At 43.8% G+C, this 12897-nt stretch overlaps 1 protein-coding gene across 1 annotated transcript in view; it reads right to left on the minus strand.

Moving 5' to 3' along the window:
• Positions 1–3367: 3367 nt before the first annotated feature.
• The window catches only part of LOC141144068 (lymphocyte antigen 6E-like), a 41955-nt gene continuing 32425 nt past the window's right edge, over positions 3368–12897 (minus strand). The window contains exon 3 of the mRNA XM_073629427.1: positions 3368–3634. Coding sequence (XP_073485528.1) covers positions 3426–3634 — 209 coding nt within the window. The 3' untranslated portion in view covers positions 3368–3425. The remainder of the gene's footprint in view (positions 3635–12897) is intronic.

Here is a 12897-nt window from a genome sequence, read left to right on the forward strand (position 1 = left end):
CAGAGCTTCCCCATCATTTCAGATCTTCCCCTCAGATTTAAAGCGACTGCACTTCCAAGTGCACTTGTAGTGCAAAGTGGATTGGCCTTTCGGAAATAACCCTCTATAACTTTTGCACAAACCAATCAATATACGCTTACTGGGATTTCCTTTTTTTACCAAAAATATATAGCACCATACATATGGACCTACATTTATGAAGAAATCAGATTTTTTTCAATTTTTTTTTGTTTTATAGAAGAAAGTAAAAATAAATAAATAAATAAATAAATAAATAATAAAATATAAATTGAGAAATGCATAAAAAAAAAAAAAAAAGAATAAAAAAAAAAGGTGGAGATGGGCATCATACTAATAAAGTACTTTACTTTATTATCCACATCAGTATGATGTCCATCTCCACCTTTTTTTTTATGCATTTCTCAATATATTATGGTTTATTTCCCATTGTTTTTACTCATTTATTTATTGATTATTTTTCATCATCATTTTTTGCCATGTTATCCAATTTTTTTGTCCTTTTAATGTGCTGTTTGCCCTCAAGCTTCTTGTGCTTTTTAAATAATGTTTTTAAACAATGTATGTATTCATTTTGGCCCCTCCCCCTGCTGAGACTATAAAGATTGTGCCCCGTATCCACACACCCCATGCTTGAAAAAGGAGTGCTGCTATGTTTTCCATGCATAGCATGAATTCTCTGAAACGCGTCGCACATTTGTGATGTCACGGCCCTGCGCCACGCTCTGCTGTGCTTCTCAAGCCTCGTTCTGGCTCCCCTCACACAGCCGTGTCATCTCCATACCTTGGACGCCAGACGAGGCTACCACATACCACGGCGCAGCCTTTGACAGGACCGGGCGTCCCACTTCCCTCACTCCCGGAACCCACACTCGGCCGGACGATCTCAGCGGTGACCTCATCTCTGCCACTTGGAGGAGTTTAAGGAGAAACGGCTGTGCCCCACCACCTCACACCACCCTCATTGGATTTGATGTGCTGCCAGCCGCATATGGACTTGCTGAGACCTGCAGTCCCCCTCCTCTCTTCCAATCCAGAGACATGCTTGAACGTAGATGTGCAGTCTTTCATGTCAGTGGATATTGCTTTTTATAATAAATGCTATATTGATACATATTCAGGGAGAAAACACAGCCACATCTCTACTCTCTGAACAGAGCTCTGTGTTGTAAGTAAACACAGGGCTCTGTATTTTCGCTAAGCCAATCAGCAAGTCTTAGCAATGAATCATTTATACGGAATGACAGTAGAGATCGGGCAGCGTGGGCGTGCGGCCTTTACCCAGAAATGATAGATCACATAGTGTACATGTACATGATTCAGGGCAGTGGGGCCACCTGGTCACAGTAGAAAGGCTGTGGGTGCTCCTTAAAGTGGTTGTAAACCCATTTTAAAAAAAATCCTAAAAAAAAAAAAAAAAAAAAAACCTGCAAGACAAAGGCATAATGAGGTAGTATGCATAGCATATTAGCTCCTTATGAATTACTTACCTGAGATCGAAGCCCCCGCAGCGGTCCTTGTTCCCCGCTCCGGCGGCCGAAATCCCCCGGTGGGGTTAATTCCAGGTATAGCGGCTCCAGCGCTGTGATTGGCCAGAGCTGCGATGACGTCACTCCCAAGCATGCGCGGGAGCCACCGGTAACGGCACAGTACAACTGAAGCAAGGGCACGTACATGCCCTTGCTTCAGTTTGCTTAAGTGGGCATGTGCCGATGACGTCGGCACATGCAAATACAGGGGATATCTCCTAAGCCATGCAGGTTTAGGAGATATCCAGTGTAGCTACAGGTAAGCCTTATTATAGGCTTGCCTGTAGTGTAAAGTGATTGTAAAGGTTTTAGAACAACTTTAAGTGGTTATAGAGCTCCAGCCATAATGACTCTTCACCATCACAACTCACTTTCAGATCACTCTACACTTACTTACGTACCCCTCCACCCCTTCTGCCAATCCTGTCCCTCCGAAATACAGTGTAACCCTTAATGTTTGCAGTTGTGTGAGCTGTCCAATCAGGTTGTTCACACAAAGTCAAAGTGCTCCTGGAATAACTGACGTTCTAGTTCAGGGGTCTCTAAACTTTCTAAACAAAGGGTCAGTTTACGGTCCTTCAAAATTTAGGGGGCCACGCTGTGGCCAGTAGGAAAAAAAGAATGTCCTGGCATCAGTTGGAGTAAACAAAGCTCCGTGATTGGTATTAGGCGGAGGAATAGTGCCCCATCATTGGTGTCAATGGGAAGATTAGTGCGCCATCATTGGTGTTAGTGGGAGGAAAAGTGCCCCATCATTGGTGTCAATGGGAGGATTAGTGCCCCATCATTGGTGTCAATGGGAGGATTAGTGCCCCATCATTGGTGTCAATGGGAGGATTAGTGCCCCATCATTGGTGTCAACGGGAGGATTAGTGCCCCATCATTGGTGTCAATGGAAGGATTAGTGCCCCATCATTGGTGTCAATGAGAGGATTAGTGCCCCATCATTGGTGTCAACAGGAGGATTAGTGCCCCATCATTGGTGTCAGTGAGAGGAATCCTGCCTCATCATTGGTGTCAGTGAGAGGATTAGTGCCCCATCCTTGGTGTCAGTGGGAGGAATAGTGCCCCCATCATTGGTATCAGTGGGAGGAATAGTGCCCCATCCTTGGTATCAGTGGGAGGAATAGTGCCCCATCATTCGTATCAGTGTTAGGAATAGTGCCCCATTGTTGGTGTCTGTGGCAGAAACTGTCAGCAACATTGGGGGGGAATAATGTCTCAAGGGCCAGATAAAAGCAAGCAAAGGGCCTCATCTGGCCCCCGGGCCACAGTTTGGAGATATCACTGTTCTAGTTCATCGATTTTGTTTGCTAGGCTTTCTACATTTGTGAACATACCTTTTAATTTTGAAATACGTTTTAATATTCCATCAATGCTTATTTTTCGAGGAATACCTTGATGCCACTACTCTTTCTGCATTCAATTTAGGTGATGTCATTTTCACCTAGTTTGAGCCCTGCTCCCCCCATTATTTTGGTGTGAAAGATCTCTAAACTTCAAATATGTTTATTAATCAGAATGCCCAAAACAGTCCAGTGAATTGGGTATTCAAAAGGACCCCCTTCATCGGGGTTTAAAATGTTATCCCACTGGGTTCCACTTACTGTATGTATCACTTTTGGGTGGACTGACCATTTAAGTATAGTGCTTCTTGTTGGATTTCAGATAATAGTATTAAAAAAGTCCTTGAGGGGAAGAAATGGCCCCATGGGTTTTTTTGCATACGGCATCATGTAATATCAGATGGGCTCCATATGGAGATGTTCTGATATCCAATATTGAAGACACGGCAAGATACAGACACACAACACCAAGAGTTTTGTTACAACAGTTTTATTGATGAAGGTTGGACAATCTGTTACCTCACATCATATATTAGAGAAGTGAGTCACTGAAGAACATCAGGATGATTCCCATCACCAGGACAATGGCGGCATAGCTGGACTTGATGCTGATGGCTCCGCTGACGTTGCACAGGTCAGTGGTGCAGCAGGACACGGTGCCTACAACCCCACTAACGGTGATAGTGCCAGCTGTGCAGCTGGTTTCACACGTCTTGGTAATCATGGTTGCAGTTATTCCACCTACAGAGAGAAAACATATGGAACATTCTTTAAACTCTAATATAATATTTTATCTGGATGAAACCTGGAACCAGTACTATGTAATCTCTTATCACTTAGAGACTTTGTACCTCTTAAAGTGTGCATGTCACAAACCAGGCCAATCCAATCTAAGAATATGATGAGGAAACCTTTGGTGAAATCCATATTTTCCAATGATCAATAGATCCAGCACCTGAATGTATGTTCAATCTTGACTTTTACTGTGTAAGTCCAGCTAGCCCCCCTACCATCTAAGACTCGCTATAGGTTCCTGAACTGTGTCAAAGAGCTTCCATGGGCAAATGTAAGACACTTTCGACTTCAGTTTGAGATGCTTCTGAGATCATTTAGAATTCACTGACATGTGCATTGGACCTGCAGTTAACCTTCTGATTTGCTTCAGCTACATTTGCATTCTCATAGGCTTGTATAGGGCGGTACATAGACATGTGCACTGACAAAAAATGTTTTAGTTTTCGTCTTTTTTGCTTTATTCGGAATTTTGAAAATTCGGAAAAACGAGAATTCGGATTTTCACATTTCAAAATTTTGAATTTTCGGATTTCCGGATTTTCTGAAATTCAAAAATTCGAAAATCCGAAAATCTGAAAAAAGAAAGAAAATCAGTAAAATTCTAAATAATAACTAACTATTAAATTGTAGGTACTGGAATTTACTTTCAAATTTGGCTGTTCAGCATTCGTTATTTCAGATAATTCGTAACTTCGGATAAATTCGTACTCGTTACGTTCACTAACAGCCAAAGTTGAAAGGAAATTCCAATACCTATAATTTAATATTAGTTATTATTTCAGATTTTCGGGTTTTCAAATTTTCAGATTTTTATTCTTTTGAATTTTCAGATTTTCATTCTTATTTTTGGATTTTCAAATTTCTAAATTTTAGAATTTTTAAGTTTATGAAATTACGAATATTCGAATTTCCAAATTCGGAAATTTCAGAAATTGAAAAATTCGGAAATTCGGAAATTGAAAAATTCGGAAATTTCGGAATTAATGAATTTGTCAAAATTTAAACTAAACTAATTGCACATGTCTAGTGGTACAGCAGGTGCTGTGGTGTACCTAATAAATCACCTCTAATGTTAGGTGTCCTACATGTGTAGATGCTGCTACTTAAAACTATTAGTTACATTTTTTTACATTTTAAGGGGTGCCTTAAGAGTGTGCAGAATTCTAAGGCCCCGTTCACACCAAAAAGTGTTACAGGATGCCCGCATTTCTTTTCCTGCACCATGTTCAAAATGCATAGCAGTTGCCATCTTCAGCAGGTGCCAATGTTAAGTCAACGACACCCCAGATGCAGGTCACAAGGGCAGTGTGTTTGCCTCCACCGGATCACAATGTACAGAAGTACCATCCAATCCAATAGCAGTGCTTTTCCAAAAGTAGCTCAAATAGTGCAGTAGTGTGTGGTCCAGTGCGATTTGAGCCTATTCAAAATGAAGGGGCTCAAATTGCACCACATTGAGCCACATGTGAATCGCACAGAAACACGCAGGCCATTCCTGTGTGATTCCTAGTGTGAACCGGCCCTTAAGGGACTGACTTGATTTGACCTCAAGGTCAGCAATACATTGCTACGAGGGGGCCCAATAAGTTCTTGTTCTTGTAGGTCGTGGTGAATTATTGTTGGAGCCAAGAGAAACGGAGTAGGTGTCATGCCGGACAAAATTGAATACCGAGCCGTGATTAATGGATGAATGTTGCACCTTAGCCTTTTTGGGGGCGGGTGATGAAGCATGTGTAGCAGGTGCTGCAGCCCAAGACTTACATTAACACAAATAAGCTGAAAGGGAAAGATCAGAGTGTCTTCAGCTATGAGGAGTTTCTCCCCCCCCCCCTCTCCTTGCTGACTCACACAGAGCTGTTCACTCTGCAGCCTCCCCTGGGTCCCTATTGGCAGGAGGAGGAGAGCCAATTGTAGGAGAAATTACAGGAGCCAATCAGATGGACTTTAACAAGCTGCAGGAAGCAGCTTCAAAACTCTGGAATATGAAGTTCCAGCACAGAGCAGCCCCATAGCCTTGTATAGTGACAGGAACTACCGAGACCAGCATTCTCTGTGGGCAGGAAAGTAAAGACTCCATTTTAATTCCTGAGGAGGTTCTCAGTCGGCACAAGGCAGGGAAAGAGATCAGACCTGAAGGAGAGATGCTGTCTCTCAGGTGATCTCCCCGCGTGATTCAGGATTCTGCCGCCTGTCGGGGCATCCAGCCTGAGAGAGGGGGACCACAGGTGCATATGCAGGCACACCTGCACCGACAGTGAAGCGTTCCAGTGTGGGGTGACCAGTCTGGTCGCCAGGAGAGCTTGCCTATTCCAGGAGGTTTCGTTTGGGCCTTTATTGCAGGATGTGGTGAGAGGGCTTTTTGCCCATTTGCAGGAAACGGGGACACTGTGCCACAGAAGGAGTTAAATGGACACTGTATACAGACATTATTATTATTATTATTATTATTATAATTATACAGGATTTATATAGCAGCGCTTTACAACATGAGGGCAGACAGTACACTTACAATACAAATCAATACAGGAGGAATCAGAGGGCCCTGCTCGTTAGAGCGCACAATCTAGACAGGAGGGTCAAGCGGAAACAAAAGGTAATAAATGTGGGGGTTGGGGTGATGGAGAAAATGAAAAAACAGTTGTTGTTAAGTGTAGGTAGGGTAGACTTCTCTGAAGAGAAGGGTTTGCAGGGATCGTCTAAAAGCTAATAGAGTAGGAGATAAGTGGACAGATCGGGGTAGGGCATTCCATAGGATTGGAGAGGCTTTGGACAAGTCCTGGAGGCGAGCATGGGAGGAGGTGATGAGGGAGTTAGAGAGCAGAAGGTCTTGAGAGGAACGAAGAGAACGAGTAGGTTGGTATTTAGAGACTAGGCTAGTGATGTAGCTGGGGGCTAAATTGTGGATGGCTTTGTACGTAGTTGTTAGTATTTTGAATTTAATTCTTTGGCCGAGCAAAAGCCAGTGGAGTGATTGACAGAGAGGGGTAGCAGAGACAGAGCGATTGGTAAGGTGGATAAGTCTGGCAGCAGCATTTATGATGGATTGAAGAGGTGATAGACTATGTAGAGGTAAGCCAATGAGAAGGGAGTTGCAGTAGTCGAGGCGAGAGATGACCAGCGAGTGAATTAAGAGCTTTGTTGTGTCATTGGTTAGAAAGGGGCGTATTTTGGAGATGTTGCGGAGGTTGGGGCGGCAGGATTTGGACAGCGATTGGACATGGTGCTTAAAGGAGAGTTCAGAGTCCAGGACTATAACTAGAACCTTGACATGTGGGGATGGGCTTATAGTTGTGCCATCGATTTTGATAGAGAGATCAGGGAAAGGGGTATATGGGGAGGAAAAATTATAAGTTTGGTTTTGGATAGATTGAGTTTGAGGAAGCGGTGTGACATCCAGACTGATATATCTGATAGTAAATTAGTGATACGTGAGGAGACAGGGAGTGAGCTGAGGGGTAGAGAAATAGATTTGGGTGTCGTCAGTGTAGAGGTGGTATTGGAAGCCATAGGAGACATCATTGCTAGTCGTCATCTTGCTGACACTTGTAGTGCCACAGGGATAAAGGATAAGGCTATCCATTTCTGGGACACTGTATACAGACATCATTGTCCTCTCACCTTGCTGAGAAAGATCCTGCCTGCTTCACTTGATAATCTGGGCAAGTTATGTTGTTTGGCCCTGCTATCCAGGAGTGTAAGTGCACCAACGAAACTGGCTAGCTGAAGACAAAGTTTTATCTTTTCTTCAAAAGGACTGAAGCTACTAATGCCATATGGATCCGCACACACTTATTCAGGGCTTTGTATATGCATTGGGTGTGTGGGACAGTTTATTTAGAAAGTTAAGCCATTACTTGTTGATTTGAATAAAGTGTTTAAAGTTGGGCCTGTGGTGTCAGGAGACAGAAGAGAGAGGCCTGACACAAAGAAGGTCATTCCTATGCTCTCCTCCCGCCTAGACTCATAGAGCCAACCTTAGTAAAGGTAACCGATCCGATTTTTAAGTGTTTTATTGTGCTTCATTTGCCATTTAAAGCGGGGTTCCACCCAAATTTTGAACATTATCTCTATGCATTCTCTTCCTTGCCTAGATGCTGACATGCTGTGTAAAAAAATTTAAATCGCCGTAATTACCTTTTTTTTTCTAATCTTCTTAGCACTTCCTGGTTTTCCTCCCATGGGAGTAGGCGTGTTTCTAGCTCCCACAGTCCCCTGGAAGCTAGTCTCAGGCTTCCCAGCATGCATTGTGCAACAGCGTCATCACAACATCTCAGTGAATGCTGGGAGCACAGCATTCACCACATCCAGGAAATACATGCTTGTGGGCTTCAAATGCCCACAATGAAGATGGAAACTGCCTTCAGTGAATTTTATAAGTTATTCTTTACAACGAAAACGGACACAGGCGGACTTATTACACAGAACATATGAGTAGATAATAATGAGAAGAAAAGTTTGCGAATGAACTCCAAAAAAAAAAAAAGATAGATAGGTGGACCCCCGCTTTAAGTGTGCCTCTGCTCTCTGAGACATTCTCAGGTTTGGAACCCCCTGAGAGCAGCTTGAATATAGGATTGGGAGCTATATTGCTCTTAATCTCAGTTATTGCTCTCCACTTGATAACTTGGATATATACTGTTACTGTTTGTTATTCTTCTACAGAAATATTGCAGTAAAGACAGTTTCTGTGTTTTATTATAACGCGTGTGTTTCTCATTGGTCATTACACTTACACTATTGCCAGGTGTGCCAGAGGGGGCTGAGGCTGTTATTGGGGTTGCAAGGAAGAGTAATGGACTGAACATACAAAAGCAGCTCCTTTTCATTTCATTCATTTTTTTTGCTTTTTTTGAAAATTCAAATTTCCGAATTTCGGATTTCCGAATTTCCGAATTTCAAATTTTCCTAATTTCGAATTTTTCGAACTTTCGGATTTTCGGATTTCGAATTTCCGAATTCTGAATTTTCGGATTTTCGAAAATTCTAAAATACGAAAACTCAAAAATCTGAAATAAAAAAAGAAAATCTGTAAAATTCGAAATAATAACTATTAAATTATAGATATTGGAATTTCCTTTCAAATTTGGTTGGTACTAAACGTAACAAATACAAATTTATCTGAAGTTACGAATTATCCGGAATAACGAATGCTGCATCTAAACAAATGGAATGGAACAAATTAATAATAAATAATAATAATAAAAAGGTTTTATTATTATTATTATTATTATTACTATTATTGTTATTTATTATTATTAGATCGTTACGTTCCATTTATTTAGATGCGGCATTCATTATTTCAGATAATTCATAACTTTGGATAAATTCGTACTCGTTACGTTTACTAACAGCCAAATTTGAAAGGAAATTCCAATACCTATAATTTAATATTATTACTTAGTTATAATTTCAGATTTTAGGGTTTTCAGATTTTCATTCTTATTCTTGGATAGGGATGAGCCGAACACCCGCCACTTCGGTTCGCACCAGAACCTGCGAACAGACCGAAAGTTTGCGCGAACTTTAGAACCCCATTGAAGTCTATGAGATTCGAACGTTCAAAATCAAAAGTGCTAATTTTAAAGGCTAATTTGCATGGTATTGTCCTAAAAAGGGTTTGGGGACCCGGGACCTGCACCAGGGGACATGTATCAATGCAAAAAAAAGTTTTAAAAACGGCAGTTTTTTCGGGAGCAGTGATTTTAATAATGCTTAAAGTGAAAAAAAAAAAGTGAAATATTCCTTTAAATATCGTACCTGGGGGGGTGTCTATAGTATGCCTGTAAAGTGGCGCATGTTTCCCGTGCTTAGAACAGTCCCTGCAACAAAGTGACATTTTTAAAGAAATAAAAGTAATTTAAAACTGCTTACAGCTTTAATGTAATGTCGGGTCCCGGTAATAGGGATGAAAATCAGTGAGACAAACAGCATGGGTTCCCCCAGTCCATTACCAGGCCCTTTGGGGCTTGTATGGAAATTAAAAAAAGGAAAGGTCTTTGTGCCCTCAGACCCTATATACTCTGAACAGCAGTATACAGGCGGTGCAAACAAGACAGGGACTGTAGGTTTGTTGTTAAGTAGAATCTGTTTGCAATTTTGAATTGGTACATTTTTAAAGTGTTTAGCTCCAGCCAAAAAATCTATTTTAAGCTTTTTAGAAAACATAGGGAAGGGTTATCACCCCTGTGACATTTGTTTTGCTGTCTGTGCTCCTCTTCAGAAGATTTCACCTCACTTTCTGTCACAATGACAAATGTTTTTAGAAAATTTGGGGTTTTTAGTGAAACAAGGATTGGTGATAAAGCATCAGTGGAAAGGAGAAAAGTTTTTCCCATATTAACTCTTACAAGAGAGAATTTCCCTTCCTAGGGGTAGATTTCATCTCACTTCCTGTTGTCTCCTTCCGTTTGCAAGTAGGAGTCGTTTGTAAGTTGGATGTTTGAAAGTAGGGGCCTGCCCTATATACTCTGTAGAAATTGTGGCCTTAGGTGTTGGTGTTGACACAACACTGTAAGCCCTCACAAGGCCCTGCTGTGAAGTATTAGATCAAGAATTGTAATTACATGCCCCTGTTGAACAGGGGCAGAAAAATTGGGCCTTTGGTGATGGCGGTGGTGCTGGTGCCACAACACTTTAAGTCCTCACAGTTACTCTTGGTGGGCGCTGGAACGGGCCCTGCTGTGAAATTTTAGATCAAGAATTGTAATTACATGCACCTGTTGAACAGGGACAGAAAAATTGGGCCTTAGGCATTGGTGCTGGTGCCACAACACTGCAACCCTTCACAGATACTCTAGTTGGAGCGCAGGAACGAGCCCTGCTGCAAAGAATTGCATCAAACATTGTAATTACACGCCTCTGTTAAACAGGGGCTGAAAAGTTGGGCCTTAGGCACTGGTGCTGGTGCCACAACACTGCAACTCCTCACAGATATTCTAGCTGGAGCGCAGGAACGAGCTCTGCTTCAAAGAATTGCATCAACAATGTAATTACACGCCCCTGTTAAACAGGGGCTGAAAAATTGGGCCTTAGCCACTGGTGGCGGTGCCTAGAAACAAAAATATTCTTACAAGCTATCAGCATGATCATTGAGAAGGAAGAGGATAGTCACTCAGCATAACAGGATAGTCACTCAGCATCAGCATAGGCAGTATTGAAGGGATCTGACATTTTAAAAAAATGTATTCGGTTACATCAGTATCAGGTGCTTGGTATCTGGTGGTGATCCAAGACTGATTCATTTTAATGAAGGTCAGTCGATCGACCGAGTCGGTGGCCAGGCGCACCCTGTGATCGGTTGCAAAGCCTCCAGCAGCACTGAATGTGCATTTCGAAAGAACGCTGGATGCAGGACAGGCCAGTAGCCTAATTGCATACTGTGCAAGCTCTGGCCAGTGATCCATCCTCAAGACCCAGTAACCCAGAGGATTTTCGGCAGGAAAGGTGTCCAAGTCAGATCTTGCCCCTAGGTATTCCTGCACCATGTAAAACAGATGCTGGCGATGGTTGCTAGAACCAATCATACCTTGGGGCTGTGGACTAAAAAATTGTCTGAACGCATCGGTCAGACGGCCACCTCCTCCATCGGTCAGACAGCTCCTTCTTTGACTGACCGAAGCCTTAGCAACACATTGTCCAGGAACAGGAGTTTGTAACCTCCCAGTCTCTGGGAATGCGTTGCACAGACCTTTCTGCAAGGCCTCCCGAAGATGATTCATCCTCTGCTCCCTCTGCGACGGCAAGATAAGGTCCGCAACCTTACCCTTGTAACGTGGATCAAGGAGGGTTGCCAGCCAGTAACGATCCCCCTCCTTGATACCACGAATACAAGGATACTTCCGCAGGCTTTGCAGGATCAGGGAGGCCATGCAGCATAGGTTTGCTGAGACATTCGGTCCGGAGTCCTCTGGGTCACTAAGGATGACATGATTTGCAGCCACCTCCTCCCAGCCACGTACAAGTCCATGGGTTTCTTGGGACTGTAAATGATCCCTTAAAGACTGCTGCTGATGCTGAGTGCCAGGCTCCACCTCCATGCTGACACAATCCTCCTCCTCCTCGTCCTCTTCCTGTGTGATCAGCGGGAACGCAGGAACACTGTCTGGATAAAGGGGGCCTTGAGGGGTAAGGAAGTCCTCCTTTTCCTTACTCTGTTCTGCCTCAAGTGCCCTGTCCATTATTCCACGCAGCGTGTGCTCCAACAGGTGGACAAGGGGGACAGTGTCACTGATGCATGCACTTTCACTGCTCACCATCCTCGTGGCCTCCTCAAATGGTGACAGGACAGTGCATGCATCCCTGATCATGGCCCACTGGCGTGGGGAAAAAACCAAGCTCCTGTGACCCTGTCCCGGTGCCAATAGTCGCACAGGTACTCAGTGATGGCCCTCTGCTACGTGTGCAGCCGCTGCAGCATGTCCAACATTGAGTTCCACCTAGTGGGCATGTCACAGATTAGGCGGTTCTTGCACAGACTTTCCTGGCCTGCCTCAGGACATCCTGTAAGCCCAGGTACCTGCCCAAGAACCGCTGCACCACCAAGTTAAGGACGTGAGCCAAACAGGGCACATGGGTCAGTTGTCCCTGTCGGAGGGCGGAGAGGAGGTTGGTGCCATTGTCGCAAACCACTATTCCTGCCTTAAGTTGGCGTGGCGTCAACCATCTCTGAACCTGCCCCTGCAGAGATGACAGAATTTCTGCCCCAGTGTGGCTCCTGTCCCCCAAGCACACCAGCTCAAGCACCGCATGGCATCTTTTGGCCTGCGTACTTGCGTAGCCCCTTGAATGCCTACGGAGCACCGCTGGTTCCAAGGACAAAGCACCACAAAGGTGGAGGAGAGAAGTGTGTCAGAATCACCAGTAGTGGCATTTTGGAGGCGTGGTGGCGGAACAACCTCCAACACTACTGCACCTTGTCCTGCATCTGTCCCAGCTGCCAGCAGAGTCACCCAATGAGCTGGCAGAGTCACCCAATGCAGAGTCACCCAATGCATCCATGCCTGCTGGACCATAAGTCAGCGGTAATATGCACCTTACCGCTGACCGCCCTGTCTAGCGAGGCCAAGACATTGCCTTCCACATGCCGGTAGAGAGTCGGAATTGCCTTCCGTGAGAAAAAGTGGCGTTTGGGAACTTGCCACTGAGGAACTACACATTCCACAAACTCACGGAAGGGGGCAGAGTCTACCAAATGAAAAGGTAGCAGTTGA

The sequence above is a fragment of the Aquarana catesbeiana genome, linkage group LG05 (assembly GCF_042186555.1).
Source record: "Aquarana catesbeiana isolate 2022-GZ linkage group LG05, ASM4218655v1, whole genome shotgun sequence".
NCBI classification, from domain to species: domain Eukaryota; kingdom Metazoa; phylum Chordata; class Amphibia; order Anura; family Ranidae; genus Aquarana; species Aquarana catesbeiana.